General features: G+C 41.2%; 1 protein-coding gene across 1 annotated transcript; it reads right to left on the bottom strand.

Moving 5' to 3' along the window:
* Positions 1 to 1,769: 1,769 nt before the first annotated feature.
* Positions 1,770 to 18,720, bottom strand: OVCH2 (ovochymase 2). Its single transcript, XM_032166700.2, has 16 exons — positions 18,550 to 18,720; positions 16,808 to 16,917; positions 15,945 to 16,036; positions 14,389 to 14,561; positions 13,953 to 14,048; positions 13,564 to 13,715; positions 12,537 to 12,726; positions 11,057 to 11,080; positions 9,032 to 9,122; positions 8,784 to 8,908; positions 7,893 to 8,033; positions 7,385 to 7,515; positions 4,231 to 4,324; positions 3,589 to 3,720; positions 2,241 to 2,330; positions 1,770 to 1,935 (listed from the first exon to the last, which is right to left on the bottom strand). The coding sequence occupies exons 1-15, from the start codon at positions 18,647 to 18,649 to the stop codon at positions 2,272 to 2,274; spliced, it is 1,710 nt and encodes a 569-aa protein (XP_032022591.1). The 5' UTR covers positions 18,650 to 18,720; the 3' UTR covers positions 1,770 to 1,935; positions 2,241 to 2,271.
* Positions 18,721 to 20,392: the final 1,672 nt, after the last annotated feature.

Here is a 20,392-nt window from a genome sequence, read left to right as displayed (position 1 = left end):
TATTACTAGATTCTGTCCAGCATTTTTCATTATTGACACCTCTTTCCCCTGTCTTTGCTTGGGCTGCTATAACAAATATACCATTGACTGGGTGATTTAAACAAGAAATTTATTTCGCAAAGTTCTGGAGACTGTCAAGTCCAAGATCCAGTGTCTGGTGAGGGCCCCCTTCCTGGTTTGCAGATGTCTGTCTTCTTGTTTTATCCTCACATAGGGGAGAGCAGAAAGAGAGGAAGAAAGCTCTCGTGCATCTCTTCTTATAAAGGTACTAATCCCGTCTATGAGAGCTCCACCCTCAGAACCTAATTATCTCCCCAAGGACCCACTCCTAATATCATCGCATTGGAGATTAAGCGTCAACACATGAATTTGGTGGGAGCACAAACATTCAGTCCACAGCAAAACCTAATCTCTCTCTCCACAGCTCCCCATGTCTGTCCTGGTTCTCCTCCTCCCCTTATGCCTGGCTCCTTTCAGACTTTTTCTTTTCTTTGGTCCTCCTCTCTTCCCTTTTCTGTTTTTCCTCTAAAAATAGGCTTCTTGTGGGTTGCAACTCTCACCTTTATCTGCTACCTCCCAGACCACCCCATCCCAGGCTTGATTCTTAATTCCTAGACATCTGCAGCTGGATATCCCACAGGTAAATTGACAGGCACACACTAAATTCATCTTCAACCTCTCGCACCCTCCTCAAATGTGCTACTGCTATGATATTCTCTTTTTTGGTCTTTGGAAATATTGTGCTTGGCAATGGCTTTGCTGAATGTACCCCCTGGTGGCCAAGAGAAGGAATCACTGCAGCTACACTTCACAAAAATTTTTCCACCTGGGGCTTCTTTGCATCATGAGGTCATTGTCAAGGAAGCCAGAACAAAAAGACTCCAACTACTTTCATCCCTTCTCATGAAAATGAATTTTCGTTCTCTACTCTCTCTATTATTCTGTGCCCTATGTGTCCGAAAATTTATAAAAATAAAAATAAAAAATAAAGGGTTTGACTTTTCTCCTGATAAAGTATCAAAATGGCAAACTATGAAAGTTTCGCCACCTCATCTTCTGCCTGCTGTCCTCACCACTGTATTTTCCACGTGGAACAAGATGTCACTCATATATGCCAATGGATGTCATGGACAAACAAGGAACAGGGAAAGCCCAGAACTTCTCAATGCTCATTGGCACTAGAACATAGTGGTATACTTGCTATTTTTCAGAGGTGGGATCTTGTGAATGAGACCACAATTTGGCACAGAAAGTAGTCATTGCCACTGAATTATTCACTGGAGATGGGAATTTATTCTGGTGACCGGAAATATTCTAGTGTTGCTTTGAGCAAAAGGGACAATGACCACATCCCATGAAGCTCCATGTGATGGCTTTTTTGATATGTCAGCTTAGCTAGGTGACAATCCACAGTTATTAAATCAGACACTAACCTAATTGTTGCTGTAAAGAAATTTTGCAACAGTAATTAAAGTTCCTAATCATTTGACTCTAGGTAAAGAAGATCATCTTGAATAATCTGGGTGAACCTGACTTGGTTAGTTTGAAGGCCCTGAAAGCAGGGCTGAGGCTTCCCCAAAAGAGAGAAGAAATTCTGCCTGTGAAGAACAAGTTCAGCCCACGCTGTGGAATTCCAGTGTTTCTATGATTTTCCCTTTCTGACCACCTGGCCTGTAGATTTACCTGCTTAGTCAGACCCCACAATTGCGTAAGCCAATTCTGGTGTATCAGTTTGCTAGGGCTGCCATGACAAAGTATCACAAACTAGGTGGCTTAGAACAACAGAAATTTATTGTCTCATAGTTCTGGAGGCTAGAAGTCCAAGATCAAGGTGTTGGCAGGGTTGGCTCTGTTTGAGGGCTGTGATGAGGAGTCTGCTCCAAGCCTCTCCTCTAGCTTCTGGTGGTTTACCGACAGTCACTGGTGCCCCTTGGCCTGTAGATAATGTATTGCCCCAAACTCTGCCTTCATCATTACACGATATTCTCCCTGTGTGTGTATGTCTCTCTGCTTCCAATTTTCTCCTTTTAATAAGGACACTAGTCATATTGGATTAGGGCCCAGGCTAATAACCCCATTTTAACTGATTAACTCTAAATAAGGTTACATTCTGGGGTACTGGAGGTTAGGACTCCAGTATATTTTGGAGGAAGATGGAATTAAATCCATATCACTTGCTTCTCCGGTTGAACCCTGGATTATACTCTGTGTGTTATCACTTGGTCCCCAAAACAGCTTACCAGAAACATTGGTTTCTCCATTTGGCACATCTCATGTCTCCAGAAACATTGACTCATCCTCTGATATGGAGATGTTTAAATCTGGGTATACTGGGTATAAGAATGATACAATTACTCAGTGCCCACAAAAAACGGCCAGGGTTGGAGATTTATCAGAAAATGATTTATGAAGCTATTGTTAGAATTCTGGGGCACCTCAGCCAGCTAGACTATAGGTATTTCAAATGAGGAGTGGGACATTTTAACTATAACCTGGCTTTGCTGTCTGCAGCTGCTTAATACCCAACAAGAATGAACAACTTGGAAAGCAGATAATTGGCTTTGTGGGGTTTGGAAAGAAGAATCATGGGTGTGAGAATGTGTAAGGAAGCTGGTTAGGTAGTTCAAATGTCCAGGGTCTGGAATTGGTGAATATATTTCATATTTATATGTCTCTGTTATGTATTGCACACTTGCTTGTGGCCAAGTGTATCTTACCTGATTTAATCCTCACTACATTCTTATTAGGGATGCATTGTTTTCCCTTAGTAGGGTTGAAAAAAATGAGTCTGAGATGACTCTTTCTTAAGATTACACATCTAGTAATGATTGGCCAGGATTCAGACATACAGTCACTCGTTCTTTGTGAACTCCATATATGTGAATTCACCTACCCACTAAAAATTATTTATAGCTCCAAAAGTGATACTCATGTTGTTCTCAGGATCATTCACAGGCATGTGAAGAGTGACAAAAAATACACGTTGTTAGACATATGTTTCCAGATGAGGTAAAACAAGGCAATGTTTTGCCTTCTTGCTTCAGCCCTCATCCTATAAACAAGTGTCCTTTTCATGGTCTATTTAGTAACACTTTTTTTTTTCATTTCTGTTTTTATTGGTGACCTCAGTGTTTAAAATGGCCCCAAGCATAGTGCTGAAGTGCCGTCTAGTGTTCCTAAGTGCAAAAGTCTGTGGTGTGCCTCACATAGAAAACACACGTGTTAGATAAGCTTTGTTCAGACATGAGTCATAGTGCTGTTGGCCATGAATTTAATGGCCATGAATTCATTGTAATGAACCAACAATATATATTAAATAACATGTCTTTAAACAGAAACACACATAAAACAAGTTTATGTACTGATCAGCTGATGAAAATGTACCTTGAAGTCACCTAACCCTGTACGTTTCCTAGGAGTGATGGCTGAGTATTCTCCTATTCAGTGTCCATGGTGACTTGATAGGATGTAATTACCGCAGATAGTGAGAATCGACTGTCTCTGTGTTGGGCTCTAAAGACTGCCCTCTAATTCACATCACAAGGATTAGAACTGGGAACCAAAGAGTTGGTGACCCTATCTTCTTACCTGCTTTAGGAATGAAGGAGACTGTAGCCTGAAAGCCCCTGAAGGTCCCGTTTTCATCTGACTGGAAGCTGATGAGCATGATGCTGGAGGGGCTCAGCACAGGGGTGGGGACATCATAGCCACACAGCCGAGCTTGTTGAAGGCCAGCCCAGGCACGACATTGTCAAGCACCCAGCAGACAGCCATGGCATTGGAGAGAAGAAAAAAAGAAAATCGTCCTTCAGTTAACTGTTGAGAAATATGCTTTTCACAATTCATTTTCAAAATAAAGGCAGCTCACTCCTTAAATAGGTAATTAACCCCCATGACATTTCAATTTCGTTTTCTCTCCTGAACACTCCCACACACAGTGATGTTAAGGGAACTGGTTCTAGCCTCAGGACTTGTTTCAATGGAACTTTCCCCTTCTGACTCCTAGTTTCCTCATGGGCCTTTCGCATTTCTGTTTCAGTGGTTCTTTGATTCTCCCTTTTTCTCTTCCTGCCCCTAATGAAGAAGACAAAGGAGTGATGGTGAGACCACAGGGAGGGGTGGAGGTGGTGCAGGAAGATGAAGGAAGATTGATCCGTCTCCTTTTCGTTCCCATCTCAAGACTGGGTCCAAACGCAAACCAGAGCGAGCTGAGGCTCAGAGGACACAAACCTATTTCCTTCTTCCTTTCTACATCGCTGTGCACTGTCACATAGTCGGAAGTGCAGTCTCCATTTTCTTCTATTTCCAGACTCTGAAATGAAAGCTGAGAAGATGCGAAGTTACATCCAGAGTAAACAATCTGAATGAATTACCTGACTTTGATTCAGCAGAGAAATTTGGATTGCTCAACTTGTTCTGGAGTAAGACCTTAGATGAGAAAGTTAATGGGGTATTCAGAAGTGGGTCAGGTTACCAAGGAAAGGATTCTATATCACAGGCTCTAACTTTTTGAAATAGCTACCAAATATGGCCTGAATCAAAGGGCAGGAAACTGCAAATATTTTAGCTTCCTAGCATCTCTAAGAGATTAGAAGAGCTACCGCATGGGGATTTTTTCCCCTGGAAGCAACTAGGCACTCAACTCAACTAATTACATATACACAAAACTGCTTCTCTGGACATCTTAGTGTTGTTCATCTGGTTCCTGATGTTTCATCTTGAACCTCTAGTTCTCCTGAATCAAGACTGAAATTGGTTGTGCCCCTTGGAGACCATGTCTTTCTACCCAGCGGGATATATCTGGCTCCTCTTCTCATCTGCTCTGTCCTGTTGCCACTAAATTTCCATGCCTCACTGCAAAATTCTGATAAGGCACAGATATAAGTGAGTCTAATTGCTGATATAAAACAAAGTATCATCTGAGCTACTGAAAGCATTTGCTTAAGTGGGCTCAGAGTCAAATGCAGTGAGCCTCATGAATGTGCATGAAAAAGGAAATCCTTGTATGAGTTAGAGAGAGTTGATTTTGGATACTAAGCTTAAATGTAAACCTCAGCAAAATTCTTGAGTAGATTATTAAGTTATGATGAGTAATGACCTAGAAAAGAAAGGTGATCACCTGGAATCAACCTAGGGTCACCAAGAATAAATCATGACAAACCTTTTCCCATAGTTTCTATAATTGTGATGCTTATTGGCAGCATAATATTTCATTTATCTTTATCCTTGGGACCTGCATTTTTTGCTATCTTAAAAACTCGGCAGTGAATATCTTTATGCATTTACTTTTTTTCTTCTCTTGTATAATTCCCTGCACGGGGCACTTGTTTTGTATCAGGAAAAGAGAGGGGAACTATCTAGACAGAAGGAACGGTGTGAAGGAGAAACAAAGAAACAATAAAGAGTGATCTTGGAGCAGTTTGGTGAGCACTAGCCAATTGAATTTGAAGTGAAGAGTGGTAGGAGAGAGGGCTGATGAAATAGGAGTTCTGATTTTAACACACAGTTGGTGGCGATTCAATGGGACCCGGACTCTGAGCAAGAAACAGAAAGGATTGTGTGGATAAAACAAAGCTGGAGGCAAATAATTACTAATGGTGAAGGTAGGCTTGGGGAGGGGGACATGTATCAGAAATAGGATTCATTCAAACACTTATTAAACCCTTACTGGGATACTTTCTGGGAAGGGGCCCTTTTCTCTCCAAGTCAAATGGTGAGCATATTCCTATGACTTTTAACACCAATTTCCAAATTCCTATCTTAGATGAGTTCTGCAAAATGATGCTGTCACTGGCAAGGTATGAGAGCATCACTTCACTGATGCACAACACTCAACCTTTATTTATTGAAGAGAGATTTTTCAACCACTTCTGGCTCTGGCATTTTCAGATTTGCAACTAAATTTCCTCTTCTTTCTCCACCTGGAAACATGCTCACAACCTAAATTTTATCCTCCACCACTAACAAATTTTCCTTATTTCTGCTGAAATTTTTGCCCCAACTCTGTTTAGGTTTGAGGAACTTTTAGAAAGAAATCTATACCAACTGCCTCTGTATCATCTTTTCCCACTCATTCATAAAACCTATGTGATCTTGTTTCTGCCGTTAACATCTGACTTCACGTGGCATTTCAGATACCACCAATCCCAACTCCTCTCAATTGGTCAATTTCCAGTCTAATTATTCTCCCTTTTTATGGAGGTGTGGGGTGGGGACTGGCCACCTCAGTTCTCATCTCTTTAAGTTCTAACTTAGTGTGGTATCCAAATGATTGGTCACATCTTGTTTGGTTTTGTTTGTGTTTTAAGTTAAAGGCTGCATTCTCCAGGCTGTCATAAGAACACACCAATTTGGTTCTCCTGCCACATCTCAGAGGTCTTTCCATCTCTTAAGTGAGAACGCTGGGGTCTCATCATCTCTCACTCCTCTCCCCTTTATTTTCTATTCTCCTTTCTGTCCGTCATACACTGTCTTGTTTTCAATTATTACTTTAAAAGAAAGACCTATAAGAAAATACCTCATTCAATCTCACCCTGACTGAAGTCTTTCTTCTACCTGCCTGATGGTATCTCTCTGCAGATGGTCCATTAGTGTTTAATGGACAAACAAGTAACCACAAACCCTGCTAATCAAATGTGGAATAAACTCCATTTCCAGATGTTCAAAGGCCTCCATACATTGACTTCTGCCTTGCCTTCCACTGCCCACTCCAGGACACCTTAAGACCCTCTTAAACCAGCGATTCCCTGAGCCTGTTCTGTGCTGGTTTGTCTAGGCTTGCTCTGTCCTCTCTGCTTGAAAGCCTTGAAGATTTTGGCCTGATTGACCTTGACTTTTGTTATCTATAACTTACAATGTGTTTCGTTTAATAAACAAGGAAGAAATGCTTGCTTCTGGAATGGACTAAGAAAGTCATCAACACAAAAATTTTTTTTTTTTTTTTTTTTTTTTTTTTTTTTTTAAGAGTTTCACTCTTGTAGCCCAGGCTGGAGTACAGTGGCACGATCTCGGCTCACTGCAACCTCCGTCTCCCGGGTTCAGGCAATTCTCCTGCCTCAGCCTCCCGAATAGCTGGGAATACAGGCGCCCGCCACCGCGCCCGGCTAATTCAATACAAAGATTAAAGCAGCACTTTTTTTTTTTTTAAACAAAAAGTAAAGAGCACAGTGCCATCTAGTGGAAAAAAAATGTGTAGTTGCTGGGGAAACTGAGTGGATCCATTATTCAGCAAGTATTTATTGACAGCTTTGTGTGTCAGGTGCCAGGTTCTAGGTACTGAAAATACAGCAGTGAATAAATCAGATAAAACCTCTGACCTCATGGTGCTTATGTTAGCTATTTTGTGAATTTGCCATAGCTAAGTAAGGACAGCCAAAGTCAATACCTTTATTAGGTGATGTTTGGGGGCCTGAAAAATCCAGTCACAGTGAGCCATGTCACTGTAGTTTTCAGGATAGTTTAGACTCTGTATGAGACCACCTTCAAAAAGGACAGTTAAGTAACTGCAACCTGAACCTGAAACATAAGAAAAAGTCCAAACAGATGGCACCATTCAAATAAAGAATTCTCACTGCTCTCCCTCCTGTCTCCTGAAAATGATGCATATCAATTGCATTTTCAGACATTGCCAACAAGAAAAGAGGTAGTGCATGATTCTCCAGAACTCTCAGGCCCTCTCGACTCACTTGGATGGACAATCACTACGAGCTAGCAGGGTGAACTCAGGGTTGAGGGGGAGACTGCCCCCTGTTCTCTAGTTGGCCTGTGCCCCTCACCCATGTGGAGCCAGTTGGGCCCTGGGAGAGGGATCCCTGCCACTCACCTAATTCCTATGGGGCCTAAGCTCCTACAGAAGGTGGGGATAGAACGTGATTAAAAGTAAATGGTTTTACCAGGAATGTAGTTTGGTTTCAGAGCTTTATAGGTAAGATTAAACCCAGCTGCATAATCTGTGGCATCAGAGACGAATTTCAGCCTTAGAGAATTAGAGCCAACAAGAAAGGATGAAGGGAGGCTTTCTCCACAAAATTTTCCTGCAGGATGAGAAAGATTCTTTGTTCAGAATCTAGAAAATAGTTCCCATTCAATGATTTAAGAAGAACTGAATTTGCCATGATATTTCAGGATTGTCCAATCCAAAGTTTCTCAGTCTTGTCACAACTGACATTTTGAGCCAGAACCTTCTTTGTGTTCTTACTATCCTGCATCTTTTGTAGGATATTTGGTAGCATTCCTGGCCTCTGCCAGTGACAATTCCTGCACTTGTGACAACTGAAAAATGCTTCTCATTCATTGCCAAATGTGTCCTGAGGGTTGGGGGTACAAAATCACCTCCAGCTGAGAAACCACAGAAACACCATTCCATTTCTGTTTCTTGTAAGTAAACCGTCTCCTTCTCATGGTTGTCTATTTGTATTTCCCTTCTTAGCTTGATGAGGCAGGGAAAGGTCATTTTCACAGCTAGGAAAGCAGTGACCTGTCTGGAGATCCTGAGAGGCCCTGGAATATATCTAGAGTTTATTCCTCATGGACGCCAGGTCTGGCAAATGGGCCTAGGAAGCCTGGTTTGATGGGAAGCAGATTTGGCAAGTAAATTTCCCTGTGACCTTGCAGCCATCACCCAGGCTCAGATTTGGTTCCTTCCCACTCCCAATTCTGAGTCTCAAAGCTGAAGTCAAGAAGTGTGGCATTTACAGATGGCTGAGTGCCAGACATAAGATACCCAGGCCTCATTAAGCCCACTTGGCACTGGTTTCCATTTGACATTGTGAAAATCCACTCACCAATGGGTCTGTCTTCTAAAGAATACATTGACAGGTAATTGTGGTGACAAGACTCAACATCTAGGTGGGAAAAACTGAGCAACACATGCATTTCCTCTGGTACCAGCAGGGTCCAGACACACCGTCTGTAGGCAGATCATGGAGAGGGCGTTATTTCTAGACAGAAAATGACTATCACAGTCCAACTGGTGGGCACAGCCAGACAGGAGGTGGGAGTAAGGAGGAGGAGTACAAAGGGGGTTACTCACTGCTTGCTCTCATAATATAGGTGGAAGCTTTCTGGGAAGTGCAGCTCCCCCTCAGCCCCACTGACTATGACATCCTGCTCACTGCACCAGGCTGGGAGGGAAAGCCAGGAGAGTCAGGGTTAGCTGTGCCAGTAACCACAACAGCCCCTCCCTCCAGAAGCTGCAAACACCATAGCCTCCTGGTTCTTCTTGATGTACTCTTTGTTCTTCATGAAATCTTCTCCTGTCTTTGCGTCTATGATGCGTTTTTGGTTCCTTTTAGATCCTGCTTAACCTGGAGATTCTATTATTGGTTTTCTTTCCTTAACTCCTCTCTCTCTTATTTTATCTTTGAGGCAGGGCCTCAATCTCTCACCCAGAGTGGAGTGCAGTGGCACGATCACAGCTCACTGCAACCTCAACTTCCTGGGCTCAGGCAATCCTCCTGCTTCAGCCTCTCGGGCAGCTGAGACCACAGACTCACACCACCACATCCGGCTAATTTTTTGAAGAAATTATTTGTGAGACAGAGTCTCACTTTGTTGCCTAGGCTGGGTCTTGAACTCCTGGACTCAAGCGATCCTCCCACCTGGGCCTCCCAAATTGCAGTGATTACAGGCGTGAGCCACCTCTGGCCCTTTACTCTTCTTTTGCTGACCTCATACTATTCTGTAAGTGCAGGTATTTCCCAGGTTCTAGCCTTCGTCCTCATCTGCTCTCTCTCTATGATCCCTTGGACTGGGTTCATTCATACCCTCCATTTCAGATGTCATCTCTACATTTCTGAACTTCAGATCTGATTTTTTATGATGGTTTCCTAGCTGTCTCCCTCAGAACTCAATGTGCTACAAATAGAATTCCTTGGGTCAGCAAAACTGTACCCACTTCTGATTTTATTATTTTTGTGTGCCCTTCTCTTAGTCTCTCATGCTCAAAACTTTGGTACTATCTTCTCTTCCTCCTTCTTCCTTACAACCTTTCATCTAATTGGCTCCCAATCCTCATTTCTCATTTCTATTCCTTCCTTTTCATTCTGTGGATATTGCCTTGGTTCAAACCTTCATTTCTTGTCTCTCAAACTGATGAAGAATTTCATACGTCCATGCATTCGTCCCCTCGCAACCCATCCCCTACATGCTGTTCTTATGCTATTAAAGTATAGTTCAAACCTGCTTATCTAATTAATCAGCTTTCTATTACTCAATCGTATCCACACTTTTTTGGCTGGCATTTAAAGTTTCCATAGTTTGATCTCAAGTTATGTTTCTATTTTTCTTCCTTATAAATCCTCATCACATGCCCTATGCTTTTGTTGCTATCTTCATCCTTAAGATCTTTCCTTTAATAAGGATGATTCCTTGAGCTGGAATATTTTTCTTTACCCATATTCCATTTCCACTTGACAAAATCCTACTCCTCCTTCCAGGTGCAGCTTCAAAGATGTCTGTGCATCAGAGCTCCCCTGTGAGTTTGTTTGTTTTCAGCTAGAAGCAGCCTCTCATTCCTCTGAGCTCCCAGGGTACTATTTTTCTATATTGCTCTTTGTAGATCTTTCCACAGCTTCAAAGAACGACTGAAGATTTGAACTAAAGTGTCTTAGAGACCATCTGGCCCACACTATTTTCTTTATGGATGAGGGCCAGAGTTAGGAAAAGGCTTGCCCAAAGTCACAGAGTGAATTCATCGCGGGATCACAATGGGACAAAGGGGATGAGACCCTATATAAGTAGGGACACTTTCAGGGCAAGGTGTGTAGCTTACTGACCACATCTGCACTGCCTTGCCCTCTTTCCTTGAGTCTCTGATTCCAAGCTAGTGTTTGGCAAAGGTTGGCTGAATTGGGACAGAGCTCTGGATTGCTAAGAAATGAAATGTGAGGGCAACTGGGGCTTCTGCTGGGCCTGATGGCTGTAGGTGCTCCAGGTGGTAGTTTTAGACTTACTGAGCAGGGAGCGCTCTTGGAGAGGAAGACTTTAGGAACTGATATTCAGAAATGCTAGATGTTAATTTGTGCTCCCGATGGAGCAGCCTGCAAGAGATACCCACCTCTGGAGCTCTTTCTCCGATTACCTGGGAAAGAAAAAGATGCAATTGAAAGCCTGTGGTATCCTGAACAATGCTTCAAGAAGTTAGCATCTTCTTGGCGCACAAGAGATTTTTAAGTCAATATGCAACTAATAAAAATCTAATCTGTGGAAAGAAGGGAAGGGATAAATGGATAAAGTAGGAAAGGGGCTCTGGTGTTTTAAAATGATTTAATTCTCTTTAAGTGGGCTAATATGAAACGGTAATTAACTGGAGGTTTCACAGAGCAAGGGGTCACTTTACATAAGAACAGAGGCTAGAGATGGAAATAATTTGTCCATAACTATAAAAGAGTTGCTGGGTTAAATAGGTAAAACTTTAACTGAGGGCTCAGATACCTGCCACTGCACCATACACTTGAAAACAAACTCAAATTCTTACTAAACTTAATTTAAATTAACTTCTTTAGAAAAGGATAAAAGCCTTTTTGAGGTTGGAAGCCACCAGATAAGAAAACAATTAAGTTGGATTTGGAGGAGGCAAAGAAGTTGCAATTAGCTCACTAGTCAATCACAAGGGTGTACACACATCCCTCAATATCTGTGGGGGATTGGTTTCAGAAGCCTTGCAGATACCAAAAATCTGAGGATGCTCAAATCCTTAGATTAAACGGCATAGTATTTGCATATACCCTACGCATGTCTTCCCCTATGCAGCACTCTAAATTGTCTCTGGAGTGCTTGCGATACCTAAGACAATGTAAATGCTATGTAAATAGTTGTTATACTGTATTTTTAAAAATTTGTATTGTCATTATTATTGTATTGTTATTTTATTGTTTTTATTTTTCTCCAAATATTTTTGATCCACAGCTGGTTGAATCTGCTGATGTGGAACCTGCAGATATGGAGGCCTGGCTGCATGTAGATCCTGGCTTTTTCAGACTTACTATACCTGGATCTATGCCAGGGATTCTCATGGTTAGTACTATTAACCTTTTGGGTGGGATCATTCTTTGTTGTGGGAGGCTGTCCTGTACTTTGTAGGATGTTTAGCAGCATCCAAGGCCCCTACCCACTGTACACCAGAGCCACTCCTCAGCGCTGCCAGTTGTGACAATTAAAAATGTCCCCTGATACTGTCCCTAGGGACAAAATTGCCCCGGTTGATAACTACTGATCTGTTATAGTTTGCTGGATTTTGTTGAGAAGTAAGTGGTGAAAGCATATCAGCAACTGAGATAGTTTCAATTAAAGGCCAGTTTGAGAAGGTCTAGGATGGATGGATTCATTTTGCATTGAATATCTGCATGCTGCTCCACATACCATATTTTACTCTTGTTTTATTTAGACTTGGTAAATCTCACAATCCTTGTGTGCTACACTGAGAACAGAGGTAAAGCCCGTCTGTTCAGGTGTTCTGATTTGCCAGGACTCTGCTGATGCTCTCTCTGGCCCTAGCAGAATGGCAGCTTCTTAACCTTGTGTGATGGCTTAGTTACCAGTTTGGATGTGTTCGTGGATCCAGGGAAGCACTTTACTAAGGTCTGTGAAGATCCCAGGGGATCCTTGATCATTTTTCCTCACATTGTTTCTCCAGCCTCGACCACAGCCCAAACCCCAGGAAGTCACACCAGCCAGAGTCCAGGCCCCTTTCTTATTCCGGCACATGAGTGAACCTCCTGAATCTCCCTGTAGAGGGAAAAAGCCTCTATTAGCATCACTGTCAGTGTTTGTGCCCCAAAGTGCTCACTTTTTCCTCACCAGGATGCTGGAGGAGGATCAATGACATCTCCTCACTTCTAATAATTTAGACTCGGGGTTCTGTGTCTAAAGATCCCAGCACAATTCCCATATGATGCTTAAATATCACTGGAGCCCAACAATCCCACCTCCCTTTTTCCTCATCCATGGCTTTCATCAAAGCAGCAGACTTCCTTCTTTCTCTCATCTCACGCTGCAGACTCAGAGAAGTCTTGGCCAGCAATGAGACTGACTTCAAGCCTTGGTTAGCAGGAAGAATGGAGGCAAAGTGTAAAGTTCCCAACATCCAAAAACTGGAAATTTCTAAATAGGAAAGAGTCAGCCATCCTTCAGGAATGGGAGAACCCCGAGTTCATTCTTGGCATTATCTGTTATTTGGTCTTTTGGAAAAAGCAGAAGACCTCTTTTAAATCACACTTCCTGCTAAAAACAGATTGTTTCCACTGTCCCTTTATTTTGACATAACCTCCCTTGGTACTCCTAACCCGTATTTCCAGATTCCTGCCTTACCTGGAATCAGTCTTCCTGCAGCCCCTCACCTGATAACAGGTGAGCCTCTTAGGGAAATGGTTTGGATCTACCACTTTTCTCACACATTTAACTAACTATTTGACCCCTATAGCTTCTTCAAGACTATTCTTTATTCTACCTCTCCAATATGCTTTCTAATTAAATTAAATTTCACTGAAATTTAAGAAAACTAGAAGAAAACAAAACCAAGGGAAGCCTTGCCTGGGGCCTGACAGCCCCGCAGCTCCCACCCACCTGACATGCGTCTCTCCCTCCATCAGGAAAACCCGTGCAAAGAAAGGTCTTCCCACTGATGGGCCTCTTTAGTGTTAACAGAGCTGCCACACACTCTTCCCAGGTCAAAATAGGCAGATTCACTTCCTGCAAGACTTGTGAGAGGACGCCATCTGAAAAACAGAGAGATGGAAGCCCCAGCAGGAACTCTCACCCTTTCTGAGTTAAAGATGCATCATTTGTGTTTGTGTGGCTTGGAAGGACTTGAATTTCTAAGTACAATGTGACATTCTGTATCTTTAAAAATGTATGCACAATTGTTTTTAAAAGTGGATTAAAAATTCCATTTTCTGATTGCCCACCAGAAAGTTCTGACCTCTGCTTAAGAGGAATGGCACGCAAGTTCTTACCTTCGGTTAAGCGGCCCCAGCCTGCAGTTGTACAAATAAAACCAGCCTCAAATTGCTCCTGCAGCTCTGGAAGACATATGGGCCCCACAAAATGGTCTGAAGAAAAGAGCAAAGTAGGGCTTCTGTCATTCATGGAGGAGAGGACACTATAAGCCACTCACCAGTTGGTATCCAGGTGGTTCCCTAAAGACCTCATAAGAGTTGTGATAGCTCTGCCTGGCACCTCCAGGGGTTACTTGTCAGATAAAGAAAACCTCCTGACTCCATGTAATGCTATCTCCAGAACCACAAGCAAAAAGTTTCAGGTAGGACTCTCCAGCCCAAATTCCTTTCTCAAAGTGCATGATCCAGAACATATACTGCAGGAAATGTGCTATGGCACAGAGGTTATAGAGAATATGGGGTAGACAATTCAATATGATCCTCAAATGTTTACCAAATTGGAAGGCTCCAGCCATCTTCAAAAGGGCAATATCATAGTCCATTGGTTTCTTGGTGGAGAAATGTGGATGTATGATGACAGTTTCAATAGTGAGAGTTTGCTCTCCCGGCTCTGTCTGGCTTAAGTCATATTCTCCAGCAGTAACATTCAAAGTTGACACAATGTTTCTATGGAAAGCAAACAGTAAAATGAATGAATTTCATTCTGCCTCTGAGTAGTTGCAATGGTTGACACACTGGCTTCTCTGGCCTGGGCGAAAGAGCGAGACTCCGTCTCAAAAAAAAAAAATGATACGGATAAATAATATGGCGTATGAGGCTGCTGAGCAGAGAAAGTAAGAATAATTCCAACACTATTAGAAAAAAATGCAGAGATTCCAACTTCCAGTAGAGGACTAGTGAAGAGTGGGTTCATATAGAGCCAAGGATATGATGAATTTAATACTTTGCAATGTTATTTGAAAATATCTAGAGATGCACATACATTGTAGTTCAGGGCTCTACAACTATAGGGGACTTTATTCAGCTACCCTGGGAGGTTGACCTGACCTGATATCAGTGAGATCCTTTGGGAACGATTTGTGATTCCCAGTAAGTATGCTACTTCAATGTCAGAGATCCTATGCTTAGTGTATATTATAAGGCACAGACTGCATTATAACTAACTAATGTTCTCTGAAAGGAACTTGGTGGGATGCATTGAGATAGGTAAAGACTTCAGCTTGCCATCCTTTGAGACCCTTCATTCCCAGAAGTGATGCTTCTATACAAAACTGAAAAAGGCATATTTTCTCTGGGTATACTTCCTTGACTCTTGGCCAAATTAGGTACCTGACTTAATGCATAATGTCTCTCTTACCTATCACTTGCCACATTGCTGTGAGATCATCAGTTGACTCTTCTTAAGAGTCAACTCTCTGGGGGCAGAAATCATGTCTTAGTCATTTTGGTACCTTTGGTATCTAGCAGAAAGTAAACATCCAGGAAATGTCTGCAGACTTGAAAGAATGACTATATGGGAACATGATCTTGATTACAGCCTAGTATATGCCCAGAAGACTGCCAATAATAGGATATTTGGATCACACAAGAAAGTGGGCAAAGGGAAGTTGTTGGGTTGAGTCCCAGAGAGGCAGGATCAATGAGAAGGAAGATAGGGAGCCTACTTTCTACTTTACTGGTCTCCCTTTGTTTTCTTTTATCCATTTCTTCAGATGCATAATGAACTAGATATTTTTTCACTGAAATTTAAGAAAACTTTCACAAATCCTTCTTTGTAATGCTCTTTTTTTTCTGACTTGGATGCTACTATTAACTTCCAGTTATTTTAAGTAAAAACGAATTTTACCTCTGAAAAGAATATATGTCATCTACCAAGTGCCATCTGACAATGTCACCCAGCCCCATTTGTGTCATGCAATTAGGATACTCATCTATTAAAGCAATACTCACCAATCACACAGGTCCATGTCTTAATAGAGTTATTGCTGATGATTCCAAGGGAGAGGAAATGGTGGTCTGGTCTTCACTCATGGGCTAGGCCTTTCTTACCTGTTTGCAACGCAGTGAGCTGCCGTGATCACCCACTGTGGTGAGACGATGCTTCCTCCACAAATATGCTTCTGCCTTTGTTTCAGAGACACCTAAATTGCAAATACCTTAAATGAAAGCAAGTTCATGCCCTGGGATCCTCCTTAACATGGTGATGAAGCCTATTCTCAAAACCAGACTCAGATATCACACTCGTAAATGTCGAGAATCATGGACTGTGGAAAGATAAAGCCCACACACTACCGCTCAGAAAGAAGAGTGGTGCTGGCAACCCTGGTCTAGATGAGAGGTAGTTAATTTGAGATGATTGGCTGTAAGTATGTGTCAACAGAGGTAGCAGTTAGGAGTGTTGGGATGTATTTACTTATTTTTATAACACTGTTGACGCAGACCTGTTGCTCTAACAATATGAACAGTGTCTGTGAATGAAGATAAAACAGTGTAAGATACAGCAGAGTCCAGCTGAAGAGGTTTGGAAGAAAGTCAAGATGAGGGCTGGGGAGCCTTTCAACATATACTCCAATTTCTCTTAAGCCTCTTAGGGAAATGGTTTGGATCTACCACTTTTCTCATACTCTTAACTATTTGACCCCTATAGCTTCTTCAAGCCTATTCTTTACCCTACCTCTCCAATATACTTTCTAATTTTTGCTTATCCTATTTGTGATATTTGATTTGATTCTAAAATGACTTACTATGTCATACTTTTTCTTATGACATTCATCACATGCCATGACGACTATTCTGTGTCTTTCAACCCAGCTAGGCTATAAGCTCCTCAAAGATATAAACTTAACCTTAGAAATATCTATATCCATAATATCTACCACAGTTCCTGATGCATAGAAGTCCTTGAGACTCACCTGCCAGGGATAGGAACCCTTCTCCACTTGGCTTCCTCCAAGAATGCGACTGAAAATGTTAAAATAATTCCAAGGCTGTACCTTAACCAGACTCTGCCCACAACTGGGAGCTGAGAAAAAAAAACGAGACAAACTAAATGATTAGACAGCTTCTAGGATTGAGGTAATATCTTCTCTATTTCACCCATGAAACTGAGTCTGAGGCTATAGTGTATGGTGCTCAGCACACATTCAGGTGTCAATAAATCTTTATTGGATTTAATTCTCTTGAGGGATGGAAAGTGAGGTCATTTAAGGAGAGTGGAGTGAAGTGTCCTGATTCACAAGTCGGTACTCGGATAGAGGTTTGCTAGGTAATAGAAGAAAACACTCCTCCCTCTTTATGTAAAATACTTTATCCCTGAAAAAGTTGTTTTTATTTATTTGCCCTCAATGGGTTTTCTGACTCCTCAGCCAAGAGATAGGCTAGATTAAAGATGTTTACCACCACCTGGTAACTCAAGGATGGCACATCTTCTGTCCCTCCCGGAGGTCATCCTTTTCCATATTTTGAAGGAGGATTAGAACTAGCCTTGCCTAATAATCACCATGCTTCATTGCCTACCTAAATTCTATAATTCTTGTTCCTCAGCTTGGAGATCACCTCAACCAGGAAGTCTTCCTTGATTTCCTCAAAGTGGGGTTGCCTCTCTCCTGTGTTGTGTAGCACGCTTTCTTCACCCCTTTTATAGTTCTTGTCATGCAGAATTGTGATAATGAATTATTTGCCTCCATCATCGGACTATGAACTACTCAAGGGAAAAAAACTTGCCTTATTCACCTCTGCATTTCTAAGGTTTAGCTTAATTCTTGGCATAAATAAGCACTTAGAAACACTGGATGGATGAACAAATGCCTTTTCTTGAGAACACATCCTTAAGAGCATAGCTATTTAGATCAACATGTTAAAATATTCCAAGCTCTTTCACACAGCTTCTCATCTAATCCCACTCTATGCCTATAAATGAAGCACTGTTATCCCCACATTGCAGATGAGAAAACTAAGAATCAAGGAGACATACAGCTGGATAATGGAAGAGCATGAATGTAACAATAAGTGTTTTGATCCTGAACCCAGTACCAGGATGACACTGGATCAAAAGCTTATTTTCTAACTGTTTCAGTTGAATGAGTCATAAATACTTTAAATACAAAATTTACTATTTCCCGAATTCACTAAAGCAAAGTCAAAAAACATGTTGATTCTCAGGGCTGGCACAAGTCTGACCAAGGAGAATTCTGCCAAGAACTGTTTTCAGCTTAAGTTAGTTGAAGGGGATAAAAAGGACCATTTACAATATACTACAGTGAACATGCTTCATATTTCTCAGCAAGATGATTTTACAAAAGATTAAAAATGCTTCCAAATCCATATTGATTTCCAGACTTTGCTCTGTGAATGAAGATGGGATTATGTAATGGGTCCAAGTAAGTGAACAATCTCAGTTCACTTAGGAAAACTAAGTGAAGAAAACAGGGATTGTTTACTTAATTGGATACATTAGTTGCATTCTGTAAATGTTTCACCCTGTGTCCTATGCCAATTGCAGGAGATAAGTCCAAAATAATTGTTTAAAAACAATTAGATATCCAAAATATATTTGCTTCTCCTATTTTCCCAAAGGAACATGGAGTGGAGTTATTATGTCCATTGCCAGCAAAGGTTCAGACAAAGGTAATTATAGAGTGCATTTGAAACTTACCTTTGGGGAGCGAAACAGTTGCAGATTTACCTTGTTCAAAAAAGACTATTCCTAGTAGTAAAATCAGCTTGTTCCTGCTTATAAGCATTTTGAGACTCATAGTTTTTCCCTGAAATTTTAGAGAGACTAAAGCAAACAAAAATAGGAAGACTTGGGAGACCAGCAATAAGCCAATTTAAAACAAGTTTATTCATTAACCAAGACTTGGTGTATCAAGCATGTCCATCTGGTGTTTCTGAATGTAGTGTTTCGCAAAGATCTTTTGCAAGACGTGGAGAAACAACCACAGAAGCCAAAGTCTTGATCAAGCAATATTACATATCCTATTACACCTACATCAATTAGTTGATTCCTCCAGAGTGTATCTGGCTAGCAAAGTGGTTAGCATGTAAGGTTTGCATTTGCAAACATTACTTGCTCCTTTGTAGAGCTTACCACTTTCTATAAGAAGATTGATGATCAATGTTGTCCTTGTTTGCAAGGGTACACTTCCCTACTTTTTTGCAAATGACCCATCCAAATGTATATAATTTTTTTTGGTAGAGATGGAGTTTCATCATGTTGCCCAGGCTGATCTCAAACTCCTGGGCTCAAGGGATCTGCCTGCCTCGCCCTCCCAAAGGTCTAGGATTACAAGTATGAGCCACCACGCCCAGCCAATATTCTAAAATATTTTTATTTATCTTATTTTGCAAATGTAACTACATGGTTATTATAAACATATGTTGGTGAAGAAGAGAAGTGGAAAGACATTTGGGTGTCACACTCAGGAAGCCCTGCTATTAGAAAGTCGTCTAGGATACTGTCCATTGGAGCATTTGTGACTCTGCATTCTCCTATCATTTTTGTATTTATAGAAGGGAAACACTAAATTGCCTTTACTTCAATGCCTGGTAGATGTTTGGGAGAGTAAAGTGGCTATGATTACTATACATTTTCCTCTTTCCTCAACGAGTTTTGGGCACATGGTCAGTGTGTGAGAAATATTTATAGGATGGTCAATGCCATCTGTGACCACATAGAAATATAACATTTTTCTGTCAACTTTTATAAGTTACCCACTAAAAATAACAAATGTCAACCCAAAAGCTCTTAATTTCCTTTTGGCAACTTTTGTCTTTGTACAAAAAAAGTATGAAAATATAACACATACAGATAATATAAATGCAAAACAGAGAAGTTGTAAAAACTAACATTTGTGAGCACTACATATTTAGGTACACTAATCAAGACTGTAGCCTTATGGAAAGAAGGAAACTCAAACCTCTATTGAGGCTTTATCTATAACTACTGTAATCCTGATGCCAAGCATTTTTGGCTATTGGTATGGAGTGATAGCCCCAAGAGGTAATCAATCAATGTCTAAGTCCTAATCAAAGTCTCAATCTTTCTTTGACAGCAAGCTCCCTTTAAATTGCTATTGTGTTTTATCACTTTTGAGAGCAACTTGACTAGGAATATGACCTTTCTGACCCCAAATTCACTACATTCTGTCTAAAATTTGTGTACTGTTAATGTCAAAAGTGCAGAAAGACCTAGCGTGGGCCTAGGATGCACTAAACTTGACAAGCCTAAAGTAGGCACGTAGCATAGGACAATAAAATTTGAGTCTATACTGAAAAAATGGTGAGTTTTCCTTTGTAAAATGTGGAGCGGAGTATTTTTATTGATTGTCACACAGAAATATGATGAGCTCTTACTTAGTCCTTAATTTCAGGAGAGGGTATTTGCTTCAAGCTCTCGCATCAGCACAACTACCAGTACACATCAACACACTCTTCACCATATGAAGCTGGTCATTAAGAGTTTGTTACTTTCATCTCTTAAGGAGCTAAAATGTGGC

Source organism: Hylobates moloch, unplaced genomic scaffold (genome assembly GCF_009828535.3).
Source record: "Hylobates moloch isolate HMO894 unplaced genomic scaffold, HMol_V3 SCAFFOLD_11, whole genome shotgun sequence".
Taxonomy (NCBI): domain Eukaryota; kingdom Metazoa; phylum Chordata; class Mammalia; order Primates; family Hylobatidae; genus Hylobates; species Hylobates moloch.
This window is presented reverse-complemented; position numbering and strand designations above follow the sequence as displayed.

What these genes read in the sequence shown, in the direction of transcription:
- OVCH2 (XM_032166700.2), bottom strand. Translation starts at nt 18,649, where the DNA reads ATGAGTCTCAAAATGCTTATAAGCAGGAACAAGCTGATTTTACTACTA. An exon ending in CCAAACATCACCTAATAAAG is followed by an intron (nt 4,325 to 7,384) that starts GTATTGACTTTG and finishes GCATCTTCTCAG; the next exon opens with CTTTCATTTCAGAGTCTGGA. An exon ending in AGAAAGGAAGAAGGAAATAG is followed by an intron (nt 3,721 to 4,230) that starts GTTTGTGTCCTC and finishes GCCTTCAACAAG; the next exon opens with CTCGGCTGTGTGGCTATGAT.